This window comes from Podarcis raffonei, chromosome 9 (assembly GCF_027172205.1).
Source record: "Podarcis raffonei isolate rPodRaf1 chromosome 9, rPodRaf1.pri, whole genome shotgun sequence".
Classification (NCBI taxonomy): Eukaryota; Metazoa; Chordata; class Lepidosauria; order Squamata; family Lacertidae; genus Podarcis; species Podarcis raffonei.
Window position 1 is genome coordinate 12,904,099 of NC_070610.1, and position 27,901 is coordinate 12,931,999.

Consider the following 27,901-nt stretch of genomic DNA (forward strand, 5'->3'; position numbering starts at 1 on the left):
ATAGAATAGAAAACTCTTCTGTGAATGATACAAACAGGGCAAAAATTCAGGTGCTGCCGCGCTTTGAAGCCTTTTCGTCGGGATTTCAAAGCCAGCACTGGCTGCTTGAAAACCCATTGTAATCAGCTCTGCAAAGGACTTTCCATCCACACTGTTCATTGTAACCTCCTTCAAGCCTCAGAGGTTTAAACAAGCTCTGCAAAAAGGAGCTGGGAGTGTGTACTCCTTAGTAGAGCTCTAGGGTGGGGAGAGGTTATTCTCAGCTTCAACCTCCCCTCTTCCGCTCTTGCCTGAATCATCCTCCTTTCCTCACCCCTCCCTCTGCCATTGCTACATCTCTGATGTCATGTATTACATCAGTTATAGAGTGTGTGTGGCTTCCCCAGAATGAATGGGAAAGCCAATGCAAATAGGTCATGCTACAAGGGTTTCTGCTTGCAAACAAGAATAGCTTTCACTATTATTCTGTTGCCACCTGCAATATAAGCATTGCCACATTATGTAACCCAGCTACATCATTCAACGTGGGTGAGGTCTCCAAACACAAGCCATCACACCTTATTTTAAGGGAGAGCTTCCCTTCAACCCACTGCTGAACAACAATTTGGGGCATGATAACATGAGCGGAATTATAGTTGTGACCACTCTGGAATAGTTGCTATTCCAAGCCTGACAGTTTTTCTAACAGCTGAAGCTGGGAGGACAAAGCAGAGCCTTGAAAGAATGCAGTTCAGAGATAAGGACATCTCATCTCTTTATTCTAGATAGCAGGTCTTCAAATGGTGCAGCTGGACCCACTTGTGGGTCACGCCCTGATCCAAGGTGGGTCACAACAGGAGCACTAAAGGTAAAGGTACCCCTGCCCGTACAGGCCAGTCGTGTCCGACTCTAGGGTTGTGTGCCCATCTCACTTAAGAGGCCGGGGGCCAGTGCTGTCCGGAGACACTTCCGGGTCACGTGGCCAGCGTGACAAAGCTGCATCTGGCGAGCCAGCGCAGCACACGGAAACACCGTTTACCTTCCCGCCAGTAAGCGGTCCCTATTTATCTAATTGCACCCGGGGGTGCTTTCGAACTGCTAGGTTGGCAGGTGCTGGGACCGAGCAACGGGAGTGCAGCCCGCCACGGGGATTCGAACCGCCGACCTTTCGATCGGCAAGCCCTAGGCGCTGAGGCTTTTACCCACAGCGCCACCCGCGTCCTCTCCCAACGCATGTTTGGGTTAAAAGCAGGTCCCAGAACGGAAAAGGTTGAAGAAACCCGTATTAGATCACCATACCACGTGATTACTCATTTTTTAAAAAATGTTGGGTTTCTGGCTTCTGGCTACTTTGAACTTAAAACCTCATTATAACACTCACAACTATAAGTCTGCCAAATCACACCCAAGGCTGCTTTGGCCCCACAGGGTGCCTTGAAACATCAGTTTGAGAAATAACACAATGATCCAATTCTCAAACTCCCATTTCAATGGCAATTCACTAAGTTTCTCCTTTTCCCACCCCTCTATTGAAGCTATTTCTAAAATTCTGCTTCACTGAAATCATTTAAATCATGCATTTAAAGTTAATGCATTAATGATTACAAATTAAGTTCATTGATTTCTTTATTTTTAAAATTAAACAATATGATCCATTCCTGTTTACAGGACAAAGCTAAACGCTCCGATTTCCGCGTGGAAGAAAAGAACACTGCGGAAATCATGGCACCCTAAAATCAGCTGGAAAGACGACACAAAGGGTGAGAGATGAGAAAGGAAACTGGACCACATTTCCCAAATATTAATTGTTTTAGCATGTGAGGCTCAAAGCTAAGTTCTTTTGCGATGCACAGTAACCAGATTACGGCAATGTATGCCAAGCTATAAAATGTATACAGTGTAATTCTATACATGTCTACTCTGAAATGAGTTCCACTGATGTCAATGTGACTAACTCTCACCTAAACGGGTATAGGATAATAGTGTTAATAACTTTACCTTTCGTCCTATTGCACCATTTGTTTTTTTTGGAGGGGGAGGCTCAAAAATCCTCTGTTGCTGCTGCGGCGGAAGTGTAGAATATAATGGAATGATTTTAATGTCACCAACTTCAGGGCCCAGATCATCAATTTCACGCTTTATCCTCTTACAGGCTTCATCTATTTCCTACACAAACAAGAGTCCATGAAAACTTTAAACTTTTTTCCAGCTTAATGGCTATGAAAGCTTTAAAAAAAAGAAGAAGACGACTTGCTACAAAACAAGTTATTTTTAAACTAATTTGGACATTTGTTGAATTTTCAATGGGACTTCCACAGCAGTCCAAGATGCCTCATAGTCTTTATTCCAATGAGCATAACAGCCTTATTTGCATTCAACACCCTTTTTCTTTTAGTCGTATTTCCTAATTAATTCTCTACAAATTGTACTAAAATTGAAATCTCTCACCCAGGAATATTAAACTGCACTCATGACCTTTTCAATTTTCAGAATCTAAAAGAAATTGATGTGCAAGATATTTTAAATAAGCCAATTAAGCTTTAATGTCACGTATCACTAATGCAATTATATGGAAGATTTGCTTCATTGTATCTAATGAGAACAAACACCTTTACAGTATAAACATAGATGCTCAAGAAACAGCCTCCTCTCAGTCCAAGTTAACATGGTTTATGAAAGACCTCAGAACTCTTACTAAAAATTGTTTTGTATCTTCCCATGGAGAAGGCTACACTGTTATTGAACTTCAAGGTATTTATCAACAAGCTAATATATTATTAAAGTTCTGAGCTAGTCTCACCCATTAACCTATCCTATGGTGGGAAATTCAGAAAAACATGAATTGTCACATTATTACCACATTATTTAATACTAAAACGGATGAAAAAGATGAATGAGTAGTAGTAGTTTGTCTTAAACAAGACTAAAAGTCAAGATATAGTGAAGCATGAACCATGCACTTTATACAGAGAGCTGCTACAGAAATTATGGTTCTACCACTTATTCTTCAATGAAGATGTAGTTGTCTTTTGTTTCGTGTTCTATTCAAAAATCTAGAATCACACCACCTACTGATCACTTTATACTTCAATAGAACTTGCTACAAAAAAAACCCCTAAAATATTAAGAGGGGGACTGGAATGGCATGAATACCTTTTTGAAATCAGAAACCTTTTTTTAGTTTCTTAGTGCTTTCTTGCAAAAATGATTTCGATGTAAAAAGAAATACCTCTATCACTCTGGGTTAGGATGCCCCCTACTGGTCTACTAAACTAGAAACAAAAAATATACTTACTGTGTAAAGCTATGGTTTAGGTATTTTGAGCTGCTGAAATGTTTAAAAAGTTCAGACAACTTTCTAGTTATGTCACAAAAATAGTTTCAAAACAGGTGAAGCCAAAACCCAATAAACTTATGATATATATCCAGTAACATGCAAAGTTTGTTAGCCTCATAGTAATTTGCTACAGAACAGAAACAATAAGCCATGCATTCTAATATCCCCTGCTTCACAACGGGTATATTATGTGTTCTAATCACAGTGAATGCATACTGTGACCACATTAGTTCAAATGCATCAAACAATGTGGTTAAGATTATTTGGTGGAACTCAAGACTCTATATAAAAGCGCTCACTCAACAGACATGTTCAATACTTAAAATATTAAAACAGAAGAATTTGAACTTTCCATTTTAGAATGTGGAAATCACCGTAGCAGGTTTGTAAAAACCTATAGATATTAAAAGACCACAAAATATGAATTCAAAATGGGCAGGGAGGTAGTTTCATGGTTAATGACCAGATGATCTTATAGTAAGTTCAGTTCTCCTAATATGTGCTGGAATCAGAGCAAGATTCTACTGTTTGCTTTTTTGGATAGCCATAGAATCTGCTAGGAAACAAAAATAAGAGGTCACAGCAATTACTGACAGGGTTGGGTCCTGCCACTGCTGCTACAGAAAAGAGCAAAGGCACTATTGGAATAGCAAGTGCTACTATGAACAAGCATCTGTTTTCACAGTGGAAAACAGGGCCACCAAAGCTACGACACAGGACTCTCTGCACTTCCAAGAAAGGTTGCTAAGCAACAGTGACAGACTCTTAAGATATTTGTTTCTTCTGGGCACACCAGTGAGCCAAAGTGCTGGCTCCCCAAGGAGAATGGAAGGAAAGTATTTTGCTCAGCAGCCTTTTCTTCCTGTGTGACACTTTGAGGAGCGTCTGTACTTCTACTCTGTTGACCAGCAACCACAACCTTTCCAATTCCAGGACACCTCAACTATGGAGAACAAGGCTGAAGAAGAAGTCCCAGCCTTGAAGTAATTCGCATTATTACACATCAGCATGTGAACATGCTGGTTTGTACCTGACATTTAAATAAAATGCCCATTTACATATGCAGCACCGGTCTATAGTAGCTCAAAGCTTCCGACATCGGAAGTCGATATTATCAACTATATTGGATGGGAAGACAGGAAATGATAAGAACCCAAAGCAGCAACAACAAACCACAGTAGGATATGAGACTTTTTACAAAAAGCTAAGGCGTTTCTCACAAGGAGATCTTTGGAAGTCCTTTGAAATATCGTTAAAATTTTTGTCCAGATGCATTTTGCCCACGGGATTTGGCTAATCAAGAATAGCTTCAAATGCAACGTTCTGTACTTGGGTATACACTTGAGTATAGGCATGGAAACAGTGACAGTGCTCCCAATTCCAAACATGTAAAAGGCACTAGCTGCAAATATACACATAATAGCCTTTCACAGCTGAGACGCTGTGCATACATTTGAATATATGTATAGCCAGGTGGAAAGTGTTGCCGCAGAAGCCCCCTAACAGGTAACAGAATACAACTAAAGCAGTGTTTCCTAAACTGCAGCCCAAGTGACCACAAGCAGTCTAATGCTCTTGTCTTACCAACCACCTGAAAGAACATGCTGAAAAGCAGTTCTTTTTGTAAAGCCTTTGAAAAGGCACCATCAGAGCAATTGACACTGTGAGCAACTGTCTCGTGTAATGGCCGCCACAAAGGTCTTTCAAGCAACCTACCATGCGGCTGTTGCAGTTTAAGAATCAATGGACTAGTAGTAATTTGACTGCTACACGATCTCTAACAATGCCTTCCCTCTCTTCATACTGTGAGCTCTGTCTTTTGGCTGAAGTACATAATACCAGCTATACCACAGTGCAGAAGCAGCCAAATTTTAATTTTTTCCCCTGCTGTCTTCCCACATGACAGTCATAACATAAAAGAATATCTATATAGGAAAATGGTTCAGAATATAATAAAAAGATTAAGACTATCTGGACTAAAGGTTACTTTTTATAACAGTAATTAGCCTCTCCTAACCTCTAAATCGATCATAAAATCAATGGAGAATTAATTATTATGTAGTGTATATGCAATTCCTTGGGTTTCAACTCCACCAAGGATGGAAATATAGTTAAGGTTTCTATAGATACTTCAATCTGCCATCAAATAAATGCCTTTTGTCTTCAGCTGCAGCAGAATACATTAGTTAACTGTCAGAACACATTAGTGTTAGTCCTAAACGTACTTAGGGCTACTGTGTTAGTACAGGTGCTTCCTTGGAAAGTTAAAAATGGGAAGATGCAACTGAACATTTGGACAACTGAAATGGCTTGCTTATGTGTCTAGTTGTAATGAGTACACAAGGGTGCAGTATGGAAAGCAAGTCATTTGTTAGGCAATTTAAAGCAACGGAAGAAATCTTCGCAGTATATCCATCTCTCTTGCGGTTTACATCAAAGAGCAGTGCATAAGCTGAACGGTCAATTCACTTTCTACACGTTTTTACAAAAAGATTTATTCCTCAGGTCCTACTTTGTCTTTACTATAGTTGTTTCTGCAGGATGTTTCTTGTCTTGCTGCTAGTCACATACAATTTAGAAAAATGTTACAAATTTTCTGTAGTCTCTTCTGACACACATGCTTACAATGTTTGACAAATGAAGCAACTGCACATCTAAAGTTTGAAGCAGCAAAGCCAACAGGTCTCATGGGCATATGTTTTTATCAGCAGCACATTAGAGCAATCCTGTCTATTAATTCAAAAATCAGCAGAATACACAAAATAAAGCTATTTTCTTGCACCTCCAGGTTGTGTCGTGAAGTATTACCGGCAAAGCACAACCTGTTATATTGAAATTTATTTTTACTGTCACACAGCTGACTGTGCTAAGGTGAATCTGTTCCATTTGATCCAGGAGGAAGAAATGTGGTTTACAGATATTGCTCCAAATCAGGGCCCTTGCCAAACCTGCTCCAGATCTTCCAGTATCTGCAGGACATTAAAGGCTAGTGCGGCTTTTTATACTGCGTATCTCTAGCACAGCTAAGTCAGAAATAGCTGCAAGAGACTACAAGATCTAGGGATCTGTACATTCCTTCTGACATTTTATATGAAGGTGAGCACAGCCCCCTAATCAAAAAGAAATGGCTACAACCGATCAAGAACTTCTTCAGCAACTACAACTGCAAAAGGTGGTGTGTCAGGGAGGGAAATACTAATACTGTGCTGAATGCAAGTCCCAAAAACAACATCTTTTACACCTTGTCCCTGTGCACCAGAGGCAGAGTTAGCTTTTGCAACGGGTTCTGCAATCACATCCCTGGAACGTTAGAGAAATGGGAGTTCCACACACCAGGCTCTTTATCCCTTTAGCTTCTTTCGCATGGAAAGAATATACAAAGAAGCATACAGCTCACCTCACACGGAGAGAGCAATTGAATTGCTGTTTCATGTGTCCAGCCAGTCAGGAGCACAGCTTCTTTAACTGGGGGAAACCATACTGCTGAATCAAATGACTAAGGACATTGGTGACTGCTCCCAACTCAGATGTGCCAGCATGCAGCAAGAGACTTAAGTTAATGAAAGCCGTAGGGGAGGGATACCTCAGCACATTCACTACTATCTACAATCACACAGTGAACCACAGAAACGGCCACTGTAAAGCACTCCACCTCCCGCCTCAATATTTCAAGACTGTGGATAGGGATTGCAGATATTTTGTCAAGCAGAAAACGTTCAGGTTTTCCCACTTCAATTGCATCCTACTACTTTGTTGCAGAGGAAGTAGCAACTTGGATTCCTCAAGTATTAAGTTGGAACTCGTTGGAACAGAAAGAAAAAGGAATTTCATTATGGGTCATTTTAGAGTGTTGTTTGTGTTGTACCTTTGTATTGTTTTATTATTGTTAGCCGCCCTGAGCCCGGCTTCGGCTAGGGAGGGCGGGATATAAATAAAATTTATTATTATTATTATCCCATCTGCAACCTAGTAGGATGATCTGGGCCAAATACTGGACTGCGAGGACGTTGTGAAAGAGAAAATATGTGGGAATCTCTCTTGTAGAACAGTGAAGAATTGATAATTTTAATCTCTGCCAGATTTCTAATTGATTTCTTATTTCCATGTTCTTATGTAATTATCCTTGAACAAATTAATATTCTTCGTTGTTATATAAATCCCCGGATAGTTTATCTTTTTTACAATTTGAAGACCACTTGCTTTTTCGAAATTCTTTTTCTCCAATTCATTCATATTTTTGACCATTATCTTTGTTTTGTCTTTGTTTAATTTAAATCCTGCTACCCTTCCAAATTCTTCAATCTTCTGTAATAATTTATTTATACTATTTATCGGATTTTCCACTATTACTATTTTAAACTGTTTTCAAATTGTCTTTGACTTCCTCCAAATTAAGTACATGCAATAGCATTATTTCACAGCTGTGCTGCTGATTCCGCGGTCAGATCAGGACTTTGGGGAAGTCACCATATTCAGAGCACAACATCATTTGCTTTGTCTATATGTTCTCTGCATCTGTTTTTAGAGTACAAAGAGGATATAACAACTGAAACCTCACATGAATAGGGGATTTGCTTACAGGACCTAGATGAGGTAGTTTAGAAGTGGAAAACACTGAGTTTACTGCAAGAAGACAGAATTGAACAGATATGCTACACACAGTTTACACATTTAGAACCTTTGAAAAGTGGCCTGCATGCACATCACCTTAAATAATAACACTACACACCTAGAAAGGTTTAAAGAGGGCAATCAGCAAATTAGAAACTTTTACAGAAATAGAAATCTCTTTTCCAATCTTGCCTTTTAAAAGCAATCTTTTGTTTAGATTGGTTATAAATTTATTTGGGGTAACATGCACAAATTTCATCCCACTAGTGAAACAGCCATTCTGCAAGGGGGAAACCTTCTGAATGTAACAATGAAATCTAAGGTGTTACATTTGTGAAGTATATTCATAGATAGCCTCTTATGACTTTGATTCCAGTAAATGCACCGTTTTGAAATGAAACCTTTTAAATAATTTTTAAAAACCCTCTTGATTATAAAGTCCTGAGCAGGTGCCAGCTATGAGGTTATGCAAAAATTAATAAAGAGGAAGCACATTCTCCTTGAGACGCAAGTACTATTTTTCTCAGTCTACATTTTAACTACTGTTTGTCCATTTAGTGTATTTCAACTGTAATCCACACAGAGCTTTTCTTATGAAACTTTTCTTATGAAACTGCTGAAATATAAGTAGTTAGTAACTCCTAAGAGAAAATACTTTTTTAATATAGAGCAAAAACCTCATGTGCAACCTTTATGAGAAAAAAATCTCAGAAATACCTCTTGTCCAGTAAGAAAAAGTAGAAGATCTCCTTCCTCCTCTTCACACATATGAATCTGGATTACTGTACGAATAGCTGCCTCCAGGTAATCCCTTTCCGGTTCTGGGGTATAAAAGATCTCCACAGGATGCGTACGGCCAGGAATAGTGAGGAGAGGACAGTTGTCAAAATAAATCTGAAATTTGCCAGCATCAAGAGTTGCACTCATAACTATAACCTGCAGTATTAAAGGAGAAAGGTGTTATTTGGAAGCTGACTCCCACATACCGATTCTTAGGTACACTAAAATGCAACGTGAATATCAAAACCAACATGATCACACTGTCACATTCGCATTTGCTTAAGTTACCATCCTATGTACACTCACTTGGGAATTCACTGAGACATGCTTTTGGATAAATACACAAAGGAATGTACTGTGTGTTTAATAAAGCAAACATTGGGGAAGAAAGGGGTGAACAAAGTTGCTAAAATATTACTTATAACCTAAGGTTTTCCATGAATTATAAAAGTTCCCACTATGAACAAATTTCAAGCACACATACAAAATGCAAACCTTATTTAACATGTGCAAAGCAATCCAGTAGTGAGAACATCTTCTACAAATGCGTTTTCCAACATTCTACATTTGATATATACTACTGACCTTTAAATCAGATCTTTGCCTTACAACCTCTTTTAGAACTCCCATCAAAATATCGGTAGCCAGTGTTCTTTCATGGGCTTCGTCAAGAATTATTACTCCATAACGTTCCAGCAAAGGGTCATTCATAGCTTCACGTAGTAACATACCATCAGTCATGTACCTGAACAGGAAACCAATATTTTAATCCCAGATACAGGATGTTTTTCTTCTTTCCTTACTTCATACTGAAAATGCTCTTAACTTTCTCCTATCTTCTTCTTCCTGAACTTGGAAGGATTAAACTGCACACAGTCCAATGTTTTTTGTCAGTGTTAGCACCACACTTACTCTGTTTCCCTTGCAATCTTGGTTAATATAGCAATGAGTTAATAATGTTAATAATGGCAGCAAGGTATGTCTAGCTGCTTAGGGGAAGTGCAATGTCATTGCCAGCTTTCCTGTTCGACAGTGATGAAAGCAAGAAATACCACACAGATCCCTCTCTATCACAACCATATTTATGGTACAGTATATATACCAACCAACTAAAAATTACAGGGTAGACCTCTTTTATCCCTTGCACAGAATGTGTGCATTTTTCTTTAGCCTAGCCATTAAAAACACACTGCAGACACCCCAGGTCAATGATCTTTGTAGTTCTGAGAGGCAATACTTGTCTGCTTTTGGAGAATGTAAACTTATCTGTGCTGAGTGGAACCTATCCGCTTGTGCATCAGCAAGTGTCTCTGTTCTGGGCCAGAACAATGAGTCATATAGAGATGCAGCAAGTAGTTACCTTTGTGGATAGGTACATGGGTCTCAAAAGAAACCTCTAATTTGTTTTTTCCTCACTGCACTCCCACCGTTCTCTCATAGCACAGTGTTTGGGAACTGCTGTTCTAGCCTCATTCCTTCCTTCCTTCCTTCCTTTCTTTCACCCTCATCTCTTTGCATTCACGCAAGGAAACCCATAGTACATGCAGGTTTTGAACACAGCTTTTCCCCTTTAAAAGCCATGGAACCAGAGAACAGGTTCAGAGAACCTCCAGGAACAGACTGGGTGGTCTGAGAGACACCATGGTCAAATAAATGTGATATACTGTACTATAGCATAATGTAGTTGTTACTTTCTACATGCACTGAATAGAACAGACATATGAATGCTCAAAGCTCTTCCCAAGCTGAGATGTCTCCCTGGGATATAAGCTAGCGAGCAAGCAATTTCGAAAGCCTCTCGGAAAAGGTGGCATTCAATACTTACTTCAGAATAGTTTTTGCACTACTGCAGTCTTCAAATCGAATAGAGTACCCAACTTCTTGTCCTAACATGACATCCATCTCATCAGCAACACGCTGGGCCACACTCATTGCGGCAACTCTTCTGGGCTGGGTACAAGCAACACCTCTCTTTGGCCCCGGCAGTGACCGCATATAATCAACGCACCACTGAGGAATCTATCAGGAAAAATCTTTGGTATATTATTTATATTTCTAAAATGTATCAGAGTTGTTTACATGATAAATACAAATAGGCCCTTATTCAAGAAGCCTGTATTAAACTGACACAAGCAGGGAAGAAGGGGCAACAGTCATAAGAACTTCTGTTCAATGCACATTAAAAAGACCAAAAAGAATAGCCACCAATGACTATGAAACTTAAGTGCTGAAGTGTTTCACTTAGCCTCCACATTTACTGAAGATAAATATCAGTCTTTCAGACAGTTACTATTCAAAGAAAGTGTAAATCTATGACAAAGCGTACCGTTTGCAACTCCAATAGCTAAAAAATTGGATCATACTACTGTGAAAAGTTGTACACTAATATGAAAAGAAGTGTTTCTGTAAAAGGGCAAAAGATAAGACATTTTAAAAGATACTAAGGTAACCGGTTTAGTACCGCCTAACAAGAAATAAACTAGGATACACAGTAGCAAAAGGGACATAGAAATTTTTTAAACCAAATTAAATGAACTCAAAAGCAAAGTACTAAATTTCCCCCCAGTGTCTACTTTGTTTAACCTCCAACCATTGAATACAACGCTATTTCATATGAGAGCATCAGCATGTAAAACATACAACTTCCCTCACATACAAACAGAATATAATGGGTTCAACTCAATGTGGCTCAAAAATCTGCAGGTTTGGGGGTGTGAATGATATGTTTAATGCCATTCTGAAAGCTGCTTTTAGAAACAGAGTATTATACATTCATCTTTGAGACAAGTGGCTGTTGAACTGAGAGGGGAGAGGCAGAGGACTGCATGCAGCGCTAAATTCCTATTTTAGGAGTGTGGTGGAGTCTCCTTCTTTGGAGGTCTTTAAGCAGAGGCTTGACAACCATATGTCAGGAGTGCTCTGATGGTGTTTCCTGCTTGGCAGGGGGTTGGACTCGATGGCCCTTGTGGTCTCTTCCAACTCTATGATTCTATGATTCTAAGACAGTCAGAGGAGGAGGAGCAATAAAAGAAGACATATTCCCCAATTTCATATAAACGACTACCTTGTATCTATCTTGACTATGCGAAAATGCAGGGACAGGAATTTGAAGCTTTACCTGAATTAAGCTGTTTAATAAAACAGCAGAACAATGGAGTTCACATTGACGTTCTGCGGGGACTAAGCAAAGTAGCCTTAAACTACAGAGACCTAATGGTGATGCTACAGCCAACAACTAAAGATAAACCGTCATGATCTTTAAGTGACTGCTTCAAGAAGATACACATTTTCATTTTATGACCCCTAATGCTTCCATACATGAGCAAAGAAGATGAAAGATGTGAACTAAAATAACTTAATGCAACTCGGGTACTCAATCCGCTGGCAAGTACTTGGAAAATGTCCTGATTAAACTGGAGACCATATCAAGTGAGGATTCCAATGAATGCTTAATCCTACAGTTAAGAACATCCTGGCTACCACCCATTGGTTAACAAGATCTCCCCTAGTGGGGGGGGGTGGAATCTGCTATAGCCTCTTTCTAGCAAGCTAAGGAGAGCTTTCAGCTATGCAACTTTCTATACATTTCCTCTAGCATTCTTTCGAGAGGAAAAACAATCGTATCCCATATGAAGATTACAGGAGACTGAATTACTCTAGTCTTATTACTTATATGCTCCTGGATAAGGAGATTTGACACAAATGATTGGCAAGCACTATTGACAAAATGAAATCCTGACCTGTGGCAAAGAAGAATGAATGCCTGTGGGGAAGATCTATCTGCCATATTTGTTGTTGTGTTTTTGCATTTGAAAATAACTTTAAATGTGGCTATTATGAAAGCAGGTGTTATATCCTGTCAGTTCACTGAGGCAGTGTGTGTTCCTGAAACCAACAGCCTGGCTATTTAAGACATAGCTACAAACAGCAAGCCAGAACAAAAGCTATAATATCAATTAGGAATATGTTTTTGGCAATGGTTTAGTCTGGTGCAATTATGCAAGAGTTTTTGCAGAACTGCATTAAGATTACTTCAGGACAACTAATATGTCAAAATAAAATCCAAATATTGCTGTAAGGATCCCAATTATTATTATTTACAGAATTTATATATCACTTTTCAGGCAGACCTTGTTAAGCACTTCACATAAGGTATCATACAACTTACCACACTACTTTCACATTAGGTATCCATAGTGTGGAATTCTCAAGCTTCATTCACTTTTTACTGTATATCCACACAACAGTGTCATTTAATCACTGTCATTCTGTATCGCCCCCCCAAGGTTCTTCTATCTTTTTTCATACTGGAAGAAAGCCTGCCCCTTTTTAGAAGAATGGAAGAGTAGTTCAATCTCCACTAGATGCCTTTAAGTGTTACTCTTCTGTCTTTTCCAAAGGGGGTGTTTAAGAGGTGGGAATTGACATTTCCAGAAATAAACCTATCACAGCTCAGAACATGCCATTTTATTTTTTTAGAAAACAATTTTTAAATTTCCGCTACAACACTTTATGAAACAGAAGTACAGTGCTATAACCCTGCTGCTATAATGGTAATTTATGATGCAAGAGCATTTAATCAATTTAATTACTGATTAAAGGGGGGAGGATGGCACCTAGCATGCACATTCTATTGTATGTGTGTTGAACCTCAAATGGCTTGATCTACAGCAGAATGTCATGGTGCAGGAAGAACATACAGTGTGATGTACACACTGAAAAAGTGAATACTTCTGGTAGCCACCGAATTTGGGGGCAGCCTAGGCAACTGGCACGATCCTACACAATGAGTCTTGGAAAAAAAATATGACAAGCAAAAGGAATTACTCACTCACAAAACTTAGCACCATTAGAAAACATCAGTCTAGTGAGAAAAGTATTGGGCTAGAATCAGGGGAACAGGTCCAAATCCTCACTCTGCCATGAAGATCATTAAGAATTATTGGTTCCACACTCTTAACAAAGCCTGCATCACATGTCACCACTCGGCAAACCATCATCTGGACCCTGATTCTTTGCTGTATTTCCACTTAATGGGAGCTAGATGCCTCCACAAGAAAGAAAAGGCTAAATTGTTCCGAATTCATCAAAGAATGCAGAAGACTAATAGCTTCGATAGTCACTTTGATAGTCGTAACATCCTAGCCTATAATAAAATATGTACTGTATTTTAGATACCCAAGATGTTAGACCCTGATGACTCTTTAACAAGAACACAAATATTCACTGTATCATACTTTTCCTCTTTGTTTTAGAGCCGAGTTCTTTTCTACAAAACAGATTCTTCACCTTTTTTTGGAAAAACAATTTGCAGTAATACCTGCAATGTATGGTTCAAAAAGTCCATGTATAAGTTATTGGTTTGTGAACAGGTTAAAATAAAAACAAAAAACAAAGGGGGAAACAAGATAGAACAGGTAACATTCAATACCACGTAGCTAAAATGCCCATGAGGAACCCTTGTGGTTGTGCTTAGATTACGTATGAGTAATAGTCATTTTTCCTATATGTTACCAATGAAACAGTATAAAGTGGGTTTTTTTTTAATTATGTTTATTAAAATTTCCAAAAAAGAATACAAAGGAAAACAGAAAAAAGAAAAAGAAAAAAAGAAAAAAGAAAAGAAAAAGAGAAACAGTATAAAGTGTTGGTATATTGACTCAAAGTTAAGATAATAATTTATGCATAAATTTAAATTAAGATCAACCAGACTGAGTCAAATGCTGATGAGGAGGATTGTTCATTTTCTGAAATACTGGCACACATTATGAAATTTTAAACCACATAAGAGGAAAGCAGTTTTTCTTGATCTGTCCACGTGTCAACTGTATTTTATTTTTTAATCTCTCAAGGAGGGCTGTTTCCCAAACTGTTTTGTACCAATTGTCTATCATTCTACCAGAAAGGTCTTTCCAGTATCTGGTTATGCTGCATCTCACCACTTGTAATAAATGACTTATTAATTCTTTATTATGTACAGTAAATCCAGATTGTTGTCTTCAAATGCATTTAATAAACTAATTCTGGTTCAACTTCTGTTATTTTATTAATTTATTGAAGTATCAAATTCCAGAATATTTGAAGTTCTGTATATTTCCACAACATGTGGAGATATATACCGGGTGTGGGGCAGCCCTTCCAGTTATGTGGTGAGGCGCTGGGATGGATCACTGTCAGCTACCTATATGAGTTTTAGGGTTAATTCTCTATAGCTTGCCAAGAGAGACTTAAAGGCTTTTTTGTCCAAAGTCTATTTCACTGACTTGGGTCAAATTAATAACCGAAATCACATTCACACTGATGTTTAATTGGGTCAAGTGAACCCACCAATGCATTGAGTTGTTGCTGTTGTTGTTTAGTTGTGTCCGACTCTTTGTGACCCCATGGACCAGAGCACGCCAGGCACGCCTGTCTTCCACTGCCTCGCGCAGCTTGGTCAAACTCATGTTCGTAGCTTCGAGAACACTGTCCAACCATCTCGTCCTCTGTCGTCCCCTTCTCCTTGTGCCCTCCATCTTTCCCAACATCAGGGTCTTTTCCAGGGAGCGTTCTCTTCTCATGAGGTGGCCAAAGTATTGGAGCCTCAGCTTCAGGATCTGTCCTTCCAGTGAGCACTCAGGGATGATTTCCTTCAGATTGGATAGGTTTGATCTTCTTGCAGTCCATGGGACTCTCAAGAGTCTCCTCCAGCACCATAATTCAAAAGCATCAATTCTTCGGTGATCAGCCTTCTTTATGGTCCAGCTCTCAATGCACAATCTATGTAGATTGTGGGTGTTACATCTAGACCTTATCCTCAGAAGGAATTTACAAGTCTTTCAAACGAGGCTATTGGTCTTGTGGCTGCCTTACTGATAGTGTTAGCCAAAACACTGAAGATTTAGCCCATATTTCTTGGTCTGATGTTGGTTGTTGTTGTTGGCATCCGTCTGTCTCAGGAAGCAGGACATAGGAATCTGCTGGGTGTGTTGTGGGGGTCTCCTTGGCTGTTATGTGTCAGGCTTTTGCTAGATCTTTTTCTCCTGTTTGCATCCTCCCAACCTCCATTGGAAAGGTCAGAGTGTTCCCTCTTCCACTGCCTCTCCTAGCTGCTATGCCAGAGGCAGGTTGATTCCAAGACTGTTGAAGAGATCTGTTGCTTCGAGTCTATTTGTTGCTGTGAGCTGTGCTGATCCTCTCTTGATGATACGACAGAAGGAAAAGCCCAAGCATTATTTAATTCCAGCTTCTTATTGTTTAATCATGCAAGCACAGAGAGTTTTTCCTTTTCTTGAGTGTTCCAAAATTCAGTTCCTCCATCACTGCATCTGGGCTGTTTTTATGTTATGGGTATTAGGTTCCTCAGTTTATTCCACATTTCCTCCTCCTTCTAACGGGCAAAACAGACAATTGTATCATGAGGGGAGCTCCCTCTATCAGTTTAGGTTTGAGTGCTCTGTGTACCCGTTCAAAATCATCAGCCGAGATTATGAGGTCTGGAAGCAGTGATTTAGGCCACGAAGCAATAAATTGTGCAGGATCATTCTCTTCCACTCCCTCTTCAGAAGAATGAAAATGTAAATTAATTCTCCTATTTTGATTTTCTGCATCTTCATATATCTGTATTTTCTTTTTGCAATTCTTTAAACTTTTTACCATAGATTTGCCTTAATCTTTTGTTGCTGCAGTTGTTTCCGTTAAGGAGTAAAGCCTCTTGTTACATTCTGCCAGTTTCGTTTCCATCGGAAGCATTGCATAGTTCTTTCTGAGTATTTTTAATAAGCTCCTTTATGACTTCTTGTTGGGCTGCAAATTCTTCTCTTAAGACATTGTTACCATTTTCTTTCTCCAGTGAGGAAGACACCTCTTTCAAGAGAGGTGCCATCTTGGCTTTGGCTTGCATTAGTGTCCTTGGGGAAGTGAGCTTTCTATCTATGTGCAGAAAGAATTGAGTGAGGCCTTTCATTTTCGGCTTTTCGGAATCCTTTTGCATTCCTCTTTGGGGTTTCTGGACAGCAGGCTCTTGCTCCAAGCTGTTTTTCTGGGCCTTGGAGTAGAGCTTAAAGTTTAAGCGACCATATTCTTTCCTTCACGGCCATGCCCCCAAACTGATAGTTCTGAATATTAATGTACTGAATATTAAGTATTGAAGCATTCCTTTACCAGCACGTGTGGATGTTTTAAGATTCCTGCCTTGCAGAGAGTTGGACTAGATAACCCTCTTGGTCCCTTCCAACTCTATAATTCTATGATTCTGAATATCTCCCTTTGATAGACTACAAATTCTTCACCACTGTCAGAAATCTTACTGACACCTATAGGACCAATGGTTGCAAAGCTGATGAAATGAGGAGATTTATATATATATTGAAAATTAAAAGCAAATACACCAGAACATTTTGTTCTTGTAACAAGTCTGTTTCTGTGTAGCATTTAAAATACTGTCCTTTATGTGAACTCCCAGAGAACAATGAGCCCTGCACCTATGACTTTTGAGAGCAATATGTTCTCCACACCTGTATCAGCGACATAATTCTTTCTAGAGGATTAGATCTAACACTACTACAAACCAGATGGCAATCTACATAGGCAACAAACAGTCATTTTATACTGTCAAAGGATATAAAACAAAGCAATTCAGTTGCTATCAATGAATAAGAAGTGGAATACATTGTTGTTTTTCCATTAAGCCAGTAGCCAGTTTCAGAAAAATACGGTTTGAATAAGTGCCTTCCCATACTTTCTTACCATTATTATAAGTTCATCACATCCAAATAACCAGAATAGCAGTTATTTGTAGATTAACACAGGCTTGTATTGAGCAATTCAAACATCACTGAACCTTTTATGAAAAGGTAACAGACCCTGAAGAGACAGACAGACTACCAGAGGTGGGGGAGGAGAGTGAAATCTCATTACATCATTTTCTAGTCATTAAGCAACTGAAAGGTTCATTAAACAGATCTTGCTCAAAAGGGTAAGACCTGTGATGTGTCACTGCACAGCGAATTTCGTTAAGGACACTGAAATATTGCTAGTACAACACTTAATACTTTCACAGAATCCTTCCAAACATTTAACACTTGCCGCACACCACAAAATCTTTACAAATGAATAAAGATTGGAAAAATAACTTACCTGTGTTGTTTTGCCAGAACCTGTCTCACCAACAAGTACGAAAGACTGGTGTCTGATCAGAATATCAGTAAATCTTTCCTTATATTCCCAGACAGGGAGCTGAAGTCGTTTCTTTAAGATTTCATAGTAACGAGGTGTATGTGGTAGATTTGTAAATGGATTAATACCCTGTGGAAGGACAGCTGGCTTTAAAGGTGGCAACCCAACACCAGGAAGGAGTGCAGAATTGGTTGATGGGCGTAAATCCTTTTCCTTATCTCTTTCCCTGTCACGGTCTCGATCTCGATCCCTGTCACGGTCTTTGGACCGGTCATCACGATCCCGTTCACGATCTCGATCTTTCCTAAATGATTTCCAGGACAAAGAAAGATAAGTTACACTGAAATAACCATAGTAAAGGCTCTCTATTACACAATTTCCTTATTGGAAATAAACAAGCCCATGTTTCTATTGGTTCTAGATTACCTTTCCCTCTACGTAAGATATTCTAGAATGATTTGCCATGATGATGATAACCAAAGATAGACAAGTCATTCTGGGTTTTCAGAACAGCTTCGCCATGAACTAAGCCAATAAAAATTAGGGTATTCAATTTCTGTTCTGCCTTGCTTTGCAAATCTGAAAATACCAATACAGGGCATGAAAGCTTTCTATTTGAAGCAGATAAGCACTCAGGAATTAAGTGCTAGGGTTTCAAACGCCCCAACCCCAGGAAATTCCTTCCACACTGACATCTGCCAAGGAACCTCCATATATCTACAACTGAATCCCAGGTAAGGCACATGATTCCTACAGGTGTTCTAGGGTGCACAATCAGGGCACTGGCCATGTTTCTTGGGCTTCACCATTGCTCCACATGAATGGAGAGCACATCTATAACACACCCAAAATTGCCTGTTTCAAGAGGCAATCTGCAGTGGTCTTGTGTTTAAGGGAAGCTGTCTGCAATCACTGGAGAAACGACTGAAAAGCATCCAAACTGGTCATATGGATATGGATATTATTGATATAAATCAAGTCTGATTTTTTTTCCAATTCATGGATCTCTTGAACAATCCTGCATACTAAATTTGTTATAACAGCACATCCACATCCAATGACATACAGCCTATATACTACCTAGCACCACAATCCAAAAATTCTCATAATGAAGACCACCTGCCTTTTCCACTCCAATTTGCTTAAAGACACAGGAGCAACTGTAAAATTAAGGATTTGTGTTTGGCTCTCTTTCTCCACTTCCAAGCCAAAGATGTCAGTGGAAGACACAATATGACAATGACACAGAAAAAGGAATCTTACCAGGGATGTGGGATACCATCTTTTGCAACAACCCCATGTTTTATGTATATGGTAGTATTGTGTGGAGCTATTCTCTGCTAATGTAGAAAAGAGTATCTGCTTCTAACTAAAAATACTATTCATATAAGCAACCAGTTTTTGACAGACTAGTGGTAGAAACAAAGAAGTTTTTAAATCTTACTACGAGTCTATACACCATAATAGACCAGCATAATATCAACAGCAATAGAATATGAGTGATGAGTACCGTATTTTTCGCCCTATAGGACGCACCGTCCCATAAGGCGCACCTAGTTTTTTGGGGGGGAAATAAAGGGGGGGAAAATTATTTCCCCCCCAGCCCCCAAACAGGCAGCTCTCTGCAAGCCGTGGGAGCCCAGCGCTGGCTCCCGCTGCTTGCTGAGAGGTCCGCGAAGCCTGGACGCGCTGAGCTCAGCAAGCGCAGGCTTCAGCATGCAGGGAACTCTCCGCAAGCAGCGGGAGCGCTCCCGCTGCTTGCGGAGAGGTCCGCGAAGCCTGCATTCGCCCCATAGGACGCACACACATTTCCCCTTCATTTTTGGAGGGGGAAAAGTGCGTCCTATAGGGCGAAAAATACGGTATATCACTGGGTATCTTAGCAGTCAGACCTGGGGACATTTTTTATCCTCATCTTTCCAAACAGGGCTACTTTTAGTTATTTCCATAGATGTTGAAAGAGAGCCAGGAAATGAGAAAAGCTCAACAAAGTAGATAAAACAAAGAATCAGTGGTGGTGATGCTGTTAACTAACTATGATAGAGGCACAACCTAGTTCAACCCACCTCCTTCAAACCACTGGTGCATATTATATGTGGCATTAACTTCCAGGAAAATGCCTTTAGATTTAGATGGGAACATTTAATTTTCCATAAGTATTTTGAACAATCAAAAAGTTGACCTGATTAATTAGGCAGCAGATGTTTTAACTTCTCTCTTGGCAAGTCTCATCTTAAAAGAGACTATTCTCTCAGACCAAAGAGGGAATTACCTAAGATTATGCTACTACAACACTCACATATACATGATCTAAAGGCAAGATGATGCTTATATTGCTATGCAAATTCAACCAACTGACTAAGATGACCACCCTGCTTTAAATACAAGGGTTATGCACTGGTGATAGTATAGTATTGATATTATTGATCAACTGATACTATAACTTCCTTTGATTTATTCTGTAACATACATACATGCATACATACAAATATTGTTAGTGCTACTCCTTACTTTTTAGGTGGTGCGTAGTTACAAATGTGAAGTACGAAGTCCACTCTAGCTGTTTGCTGAAGCCATTTAAAGCAGTATTTCCAACCTGTGTGTCACAACCTGCTAGTTGGTTGCAATGCCTCTGCAAATGGGTTGCAGTCTTTAAAAGTATAACTCAGATAATAATGGCTTTTAATCCTTAACTGGTATGATGAATACCTCTTATAGCGTCTTGGCATATTATTTTTAAAAAGGTAAAGGGATATTATAATGCTGTGCTGACACTTGTAACTGTACAGCAGAAAGGATTGAGTCTTATATTTTAATGCTTGGCGACTGGCAGCAGATCTAGTAACAGTTCATCACAAGATACTGTTCGGGGGGGTCAAGTTCGACCGGGGGTCCGGCACGCTTCCGCTGCGCAGCTCTGGTCTTCCCCCTTGGAACCTTTGACTCCAGCAGAGTAAACACAGCAGAAGCAGAAGCAGGAACGTTCTGTCGTGTGGTGGCAATAACTCAGGCTGACACGCAGCTCTCCTTATCTTAAAGTCTTTATTCCTTAGCAAAACACAACATCTATAAATCTCCTGGCGAGAGTTCGCCCATGTTGCTTGCTCTCTCCTTGAAGCAAACACGCAGACTGAAAACACACAGAGAAATCCACGCCCCTTCCGTGTTCTCTGCCCGCCCTCAGAATGTGAGGCGTCATCACTCAGAACTCTTAACCCTGTAAGTTCTGAGCCCCCTCAACACCCCCTCTCGAATCACATTCTGAGAGGACTTCTGAGTGTTCAACACCTTCCCCATTGCCTTCCGCCCCTTCCTGGCATCGTTGTTAGGCACCTGTTGAACCTCACAAACCTTAGGTTCGCACTGTGCGAAACCAACCCACGCATTTGTGACCTGAAACCTCTCAGGTGGAATTCCCTTTGTTGCCCTTGAAGACCGCCTGGGCACAAACTGGGGTGCTCCTCCTGACCCACTGGGGCCAGCTTGTGCGTCTTCCTCATCAGAAGACTCCCCCTCTGACTTGACACGTCTGTGAGCTTTCTCCATTATGCGCACAGGAGATGAGGGCTCACTCTTGGACACTCCCTTAACAACCTGTGGAGACACCCTACTCTGTTCAGGGACCTGGTCTCCACCAGCAGGTTCAGGCTCTGGCTCTCTTTCCTCCTCAGAGTCGTACAGACAATCTGAGTGAACGTCAGAGCGCACTTTGCGCCTTGCCCAACCATCCTGCTCAAAGAACTCAGCCTGCTTGCTGACCAGAAGCTTGGTCTGATCACCTTCTGGATATGCGAATCTCCACCCTTTTGTCGCGGGCTCATATCCACAGAAGATCATTTCCTGGTACTTTGGACCACCTTCGTGCTGCAACCACTTTGGTACAGGCACCATGGCTCTGCAACCAAAAGAACGGAAGAAATGCACAAGCGGCTTCTGTCCGTTGAGCAAGAAATATGGGGTGTCACCTACCACTGCATTGTAGCACCTGTTCATCGAGAAATTGGCCGTTTTTACCGCCTCCCCCCAAAAACTGTGAGGCAAACCAGAGTCATCCAGTAGGATCTCGGATGCTCGAACCAGAGCTTTACTCCTCAGCTCTGCCACGCCACTCTCCTGAGGAGAAGTCACCTTGTGACGTATCCCCCTCTGGCGAAAGAAACCCTTTAGAGCAGACCCAGTGACCTCAGAACCACGGTCAAACTGGAAACCTTGCACCTTGGTGGAGAACCTTAGTTCCACCTCTGCAACCCAATCTTTGATCAGTTGCGTTGCCTCCTCCTTCGTTTTCAGCGTGAAAGCCCAGGAGTTCCTAGTAAAATCATCTGTCAGCACCATCAGCCACTTGGCCTTGCCCAGACTTGGCTGTGGCATACCTAAAAGGTCTGCATGCACAAGTTCAAAAGGCTTTGTGGTGACTCTCTCTACACCGGGGTGGCTAAATCCCTTGTTTCTGGCTTTCCTGCAAGCCTTGCAATTCAAAGGTTTACCACATTCTTTTACCTTGCAACCTTTGGTGCACTCTGATAACATCTGGACGTCCTCACAGGACCCATGTGACATTCTTTTGTGCCACACGCAAGCACACGACACATGAGTGTGGTCAGTGGCTTTCCCCTCACCCTCGAGAGGTGATTCCAGAACAAAGAGGTTGTTCTGATTTTTCTCAACACGTACCAGTTGCTCTCCACCTCTGGAAATGGTACAAACATTTTTTTCAAAACTCACAGAATATCCCTCCTGTAAAAGAGAAGGTACAGACAGTAGGCAATGTTTTATCTCAGGGAGAACATAAACCTTCAATTCAGCCTGTAAAAAAGAGACGAACATGTTAGAAACATGGGTTACACGCCCCCGTGCACCTGTAGCAAATCTAACAGTTTTCTCAGTTGAAACAGCCTTGCAGTTCCACATCTGTCCATCAGGTGGCGCTGTTACCAAATGGGCATTCGCAGCTGAGTCAACAACCCAACGTAGCACTCTCCCCCCACCGGAGTTGTCCTTCTTTGTTGCTTTAGCAACTGACTTCCTGCTCCCCCCGACCTTGGGGCGCTCGCTGCAGGTGGTGTTGTCCAAAACCGCCATCGAAGCAGTCAGCTGATAAGCTTTCACACGCCTGCCTGCGCTGTTGCCATGGAAACCCGACTGGTTCCCATGGGAAATGTCCTTGGGACTTTCCTGCCCTGGCTCCGTTGCTCTCTGTGGGCAGCTCCATCGCAGGTGCTCCGGAGAACCGCAAACAAAACATCTCCGCGTGGAAAACTTTGCAGACTTGCCTTTGGTCTTCACTGCCCCCCCAACCTCTCCAGCAGCCCTCCTTGAGGCTTTTCTGCCGTTGGGAAAATGGCCTTTGGCTTCTGCTGTGGTTTCTCTGCAAACCCCCTCCAGCTCTTGCCAAACAGCCTGGGCACTCTCAAGACCCTTGGACCGGCCTTTCTGGCCTGCACCCCCAAACTTGGGTGCACAGTCTCCAGAGGAACAGCTTGCCTCTGCTTTCCTCTTCCCAGCTTCCAGCAGCTTTCCAGCACACGGCTGCCTGTCTCTCTGGCGTGTCAAAGCATCGCAGAAGCTTTTAGACACGGCTCCAGCCCACTTTGGGCTTCCAGGGCGTCCCACAGCCCCTCCTTGACGCTCTGGGCGTGGTTGTTCTGATTTTTTCCAACACTTACGAGCTCCTTCCCAGCTGGCTCCAGCTACTCCTTAGCTGGCCTCTGCCGATTTTGCCTGCAGTTTCCTCACACGCACGAACGTTGCTTATCTTTATTGCTGATCCCCATAACCTGTTCGGGGGGGTCAAGTTCGACCGGGGGTCCGGCACGCTTCCGCTGCGCAGCTCTGGTCTTCCCCCTTGGAACCTTTGACTCCAGCAGAGTAAACACAGCAGAAGCAGAAGCAGGAACGTTCTGTCGTGTGGTGGCAATAACTCAGGCTGACACGCAGCTCTCCTTATCTTAAAGTCTTTATTCCTTAGCAAAACACAACATCTATAAATCTCCTGGCGAGAGTTCGCCCATGTTGCTTGCTCTCTCCTTGAAGCAAACACGCAGACTGAAAACACACAGAGAAATCCACGCCCCTTCCGTGTTCTCTGCCCGCCCTCAGAATGTGAGGCGTCATCACTCAGAACTCTTAACCCTGTAAGTTCTGAGCCCCCTCAACAGATACTCACACCATAAGAAGCAAGCTGTTATAGTCACTCAAAACAACTCCCCCTACAAGCGCCTTGTGGCAAACTGTCACTGGATTTACTGCCAGGATTAGCCAATAGTTAAGTCAAGGGTAATTTGAAGTTTGCTTAGTTGAAATAAGAAATAATATCTTTATCTTATACATTAATAATGATCTGAGACTATGTCTCACAATCATCAAACCCCACACTGACCTACTTGTTGGCAAAATGAAAGCACAGCCATACCACTTCCACTTGCCAAAATGGACTTTATAGTGAATAAAACTATTAAAAATATTCTAAGTTTGCTATATCTAGCACTGCCTGTGCAGCTGTATGTTTTAAGAATATTTTTATAGCTTATGAAGCAATATCTTGCTATCAGATGCTTGGTGTTCTTACACTCCTATAAAAAAACTGAATAATTTTGTAAGCACTATAAATAGTTCAAAAAATTCCACATTAATAGGGGTGTTCAGTATTTTTTTTCTTGGATGCCTCAAGTAATGGCAACCTTGTAGTTAAAATGCACATAATCAATGGCCGCTGAAGACCGATGATCAAAAATTCATGTGACAATAAAACAATGGGTCACTATGCCAAGCACATTTGGACTTGAGGGTCACCATACCAAGAAGGGACCCCACTGGTAGGAAACAAAACTACTTTGTGAGATCCACCTGCCAAGTGGTACATAAATATTTTAAATAAGCAAACTATATAGGACCAATTGCAGAAACTGCTCCACCTATACCAGCTTAGGTATGTATGGTCGTGTGCAACCAAAATGAGTAGACTCAGGACAGGGGTCGGCAAAGCTTACTGGGTATGGGCCAGATCCTCCGTGGGCCGGGCCGGTGCAATGCAACACCACAAATTGCGTCTGCGCATATCCGCAGCGCCAAAAATCACTTCTGTGCATGCACAGACACTGAAAATGGTGTCTGCGCAGAAGCTATTTCTGGCATCTGGGCATGCACAGAAGCGATTTCCAGCGCCACAATTTACTGCAGCACATGGGGACTCACCGAGTGGGCGGCTCAGTTTGGGGGCAGCTCGTGGGCCGGTTAAACGACCTCCGTGGGCTGCTTCCGGCCCATGGGCCGCAGGTTAGGGACCCCTGTTCTATTAGTACAGCAGCACATCAACATTACCACATCAGTATGAACTACTGCAAACTATGGCATTGCCACATGCAATCCAAGTGGGTGAAGAGTCAATTACCCGCCTCTACATACCCACTTGTTCTGTTGAAACAGAATAGGAAATCATGGTTTCTCAGTAACACAAAGAACAACTGTGAGCCTTGGGGAAGTGTGATTCCTTTAAACTATGACTGGAGACCAAATGACGATTTGACACCACACTTTGATTTTGGCCTCTTTTCACTGGCCACTAAACTAGGGAGAGGAAACACTTTTCTGTCAAGGTCTGCATTCTCTCAAGGTAGAAGTGGGTACAAAACCAGAGTAAAAAGTGGATGGGGTCATCTTTTCTTCCTTTCTCTGCATCTAACATCTAACTACTAAGAAGCATCAGTTTTGTAAATCAGGATTGGGATACTGGTAAAAAAATAAATATTTAAAGCTATTTTTGTTCTGCTTTTCAGTCAAAAAAGGCTTCCATGATAAGGCAGTCCCTGTCCTAAGGCTTACTGTCTTTTAAGGCTTAGTGCCAAGTGGTAGCGCTGTGGGTTAAACCACAGGGCCTAGGACTTGCTGATCAGAAGGTCAGCAGTTTGAATCCCCGTGACGGGGTGAGCTCCCGTTGCTCAGTCCCTGCTCCTGCCCACCTAGCAGTTCGAAAGCACATCCAAGTGCAAGTAGATAAATAGGTACCACTCCGGCGGGAAGGTAAACGGCGTTTCCGTGCGCTGCTCTGGTTCGCCAGAAGCGGCTTGGTCATGCTGGCCACGTGACCTGGAAGCTGTACGCCGGCTCCCTCGGCCAATAAAGCAAGATGAGCGCCGCAACCCCAGAGTCGGCCACGACTGGACCTAATGGTCAGGGGTCCCTTTACCTTTACCTTACTTCAACAAAGTCCCTCACCAAAGATTCCTGAGTGAACTTAGCATTAATAGGATAAAGCAGCCTTTCTGAAATGTGGGTCTCCAGCAGTTGTTGGACTTCAACTCCCATCATCCCTAGCTATCAGGACCAATGGTCAGGGTTTAGACCACAGAGCCACCCTCGTCACTATTTTAAACGTTCTGCCTAACTCTGTACAACACACCTTCCCCCCACCCCACTCCCTTTTATCTCTGTACTTGAGAATATATGTGTGCACACACTTACCAAGGTGAGGAACCTGTGGTGCTCCTGATACTTGTTGGGACTGCAGCTCCCATCAGACCCAGTCAGTATGGCCCAATGGTCAGGGACGATGATGGCTGCACTCCCAACAACATACCAATACGGTAACTTAAAATACTGGGTGAAGCGGGCTCCTATCTACAAAACATGCTCGTCTCCAAAGCACAAAAAGAAAAACAAAGCCAAACAAAGGTACCCTTTGTTAGAACAATAATCTATTCCCCCCACCCCTATCAGTGTTGTGTCCACACTGAAGTGGAAGTGGCTCTCCAGATTTCTAAACATTTCCCAGCTGCACATGGAAGAGAGGCTGAACCCTGGTTTTCTCACTTACAGTCATACCTCGGGTTACAGACGCTTCAGGTTGCGCGTTTTCAGGTTACGGATGCGCTGAAACCCAGAAGTACCGGAATGGGTTACTTCCGGGTTTTGGCGCTCGTGCATGTGCAGAAACACTAAATCGTGCTTTGTGCACGCGCAGAAGCTCCGAATCGCAACCCGCGCGTGCACAGATGCGACGCTGCAGGTTGCGAACGTGCCTCTCGCACGGATCACGTTCACAACCCGAGCATCCACTGTACAGCCTTCCCCCATAAAACTGGCACAATGTGTAGACAACACCCCCTACAATTCAGTGCTTCTCAAACTTGCCCCCCCCAGATGTTGTGGGGACTACAACTCCCACCACCCCCAACCACTGGCCTTGCTTAGCTAGGGTTGATGGGAATTGTAGTCCCACAACAGAGAAACACAAAACCATGTGCTTTCTGAAGCCCTGCTGGTCTGTTAGTTGGCTGAAGCAGATATGGCAGGTGGGGTGGGGTGTATGTGGGGAACACAAAACTTTCGATTTATTATGCATTTTATATTCTCATCATAAGAGCCAACTCCTAAGGGCCGAGGTCCCTTTCTTTCCCCACCCCCCCCCACACAAAAAAAATAAGGAGGCTGGCTCCCCCTAAAGTGGATGGGTATGGTCATTCAGACGGTGTGCGTGTGCCGAGTCTTGAGATCGATGATGACTTGCCCCCCCCCCAATATTTTAGTTGATTCTCATTTGCATTTTCCTGTCGTGCGGGAGATATAATAATAATAATAATAATAATAATAATAATAATAATAGTAGTAGTAGTAGTAGTAGCAGCAGCCGCAACGAAGAATTTGCATTTTCCCGTCGTGAGGGAAATGATATTATTACTATAATTATAATCTCCCTCACGACGGGAAAATGCAAATTCTTCGTTGCTGCTGTTGCTATTATTATTATTATTATTATTATTATTATTATTAACATTAATAGCAGCAGAATTTGCATTTTCCCGTCGTGAGAGAGAGGATAATAATAACAACAACAATATTAATAATAGCAGCAGCCGCGACGAAGAATTTGCATTTTCCCGTCGTGAGGGAGATAATAATAATAATATTAATAATAATAATAGCAGCCGCGACGAAGAACTGGCGCTTTTAAGAGCGAGCAGGCAGGGAGCCGGGGGCGCGCACGGAGCCCGCGCGGAAAGGGAGGCTTGGCAGCGCCGAGGCCGAGGGACACAAAGGGGC

The 27,901-nt window shown here is 41.8% G+C and overlaps 1 protein-coding gene across 1 annotated transcript in view; it reads right to left on the bottom strand.

The window, feature by feature from the left end:
* Positions 1-27,901, bottom strand: part of DHX15 (DEAH-box helicase 15) — a 45,297-nt gene that overhangs the window by 17,001 nt on the left and 395 nt on the right. The window contains exons 2-6 of the mRNA XM_053404511.1: positions 17,825-18,167; positions 10,533-10,726; positions 9,293-9,452; positions 8,645-8,863; positions 1,978-2,145 (exon numbers count right to left, since the gene is read on the bottom strand). Coding sequence (XP_053260486.1) covers positions 1,978-2,145; positions 8,645-8,863; positions 9,293-9,452; positions 10,533-10,726; positions 17,825-18,167 — 1,084 coding nt within the window. The remainder of the gene's footprint in view (positions 1-1,977; positions 2,146-8,644; positions 8,864-9,292; positions 9,453-10,532; positions 10,727-17,824; positions 18,168-27,901) is intronic.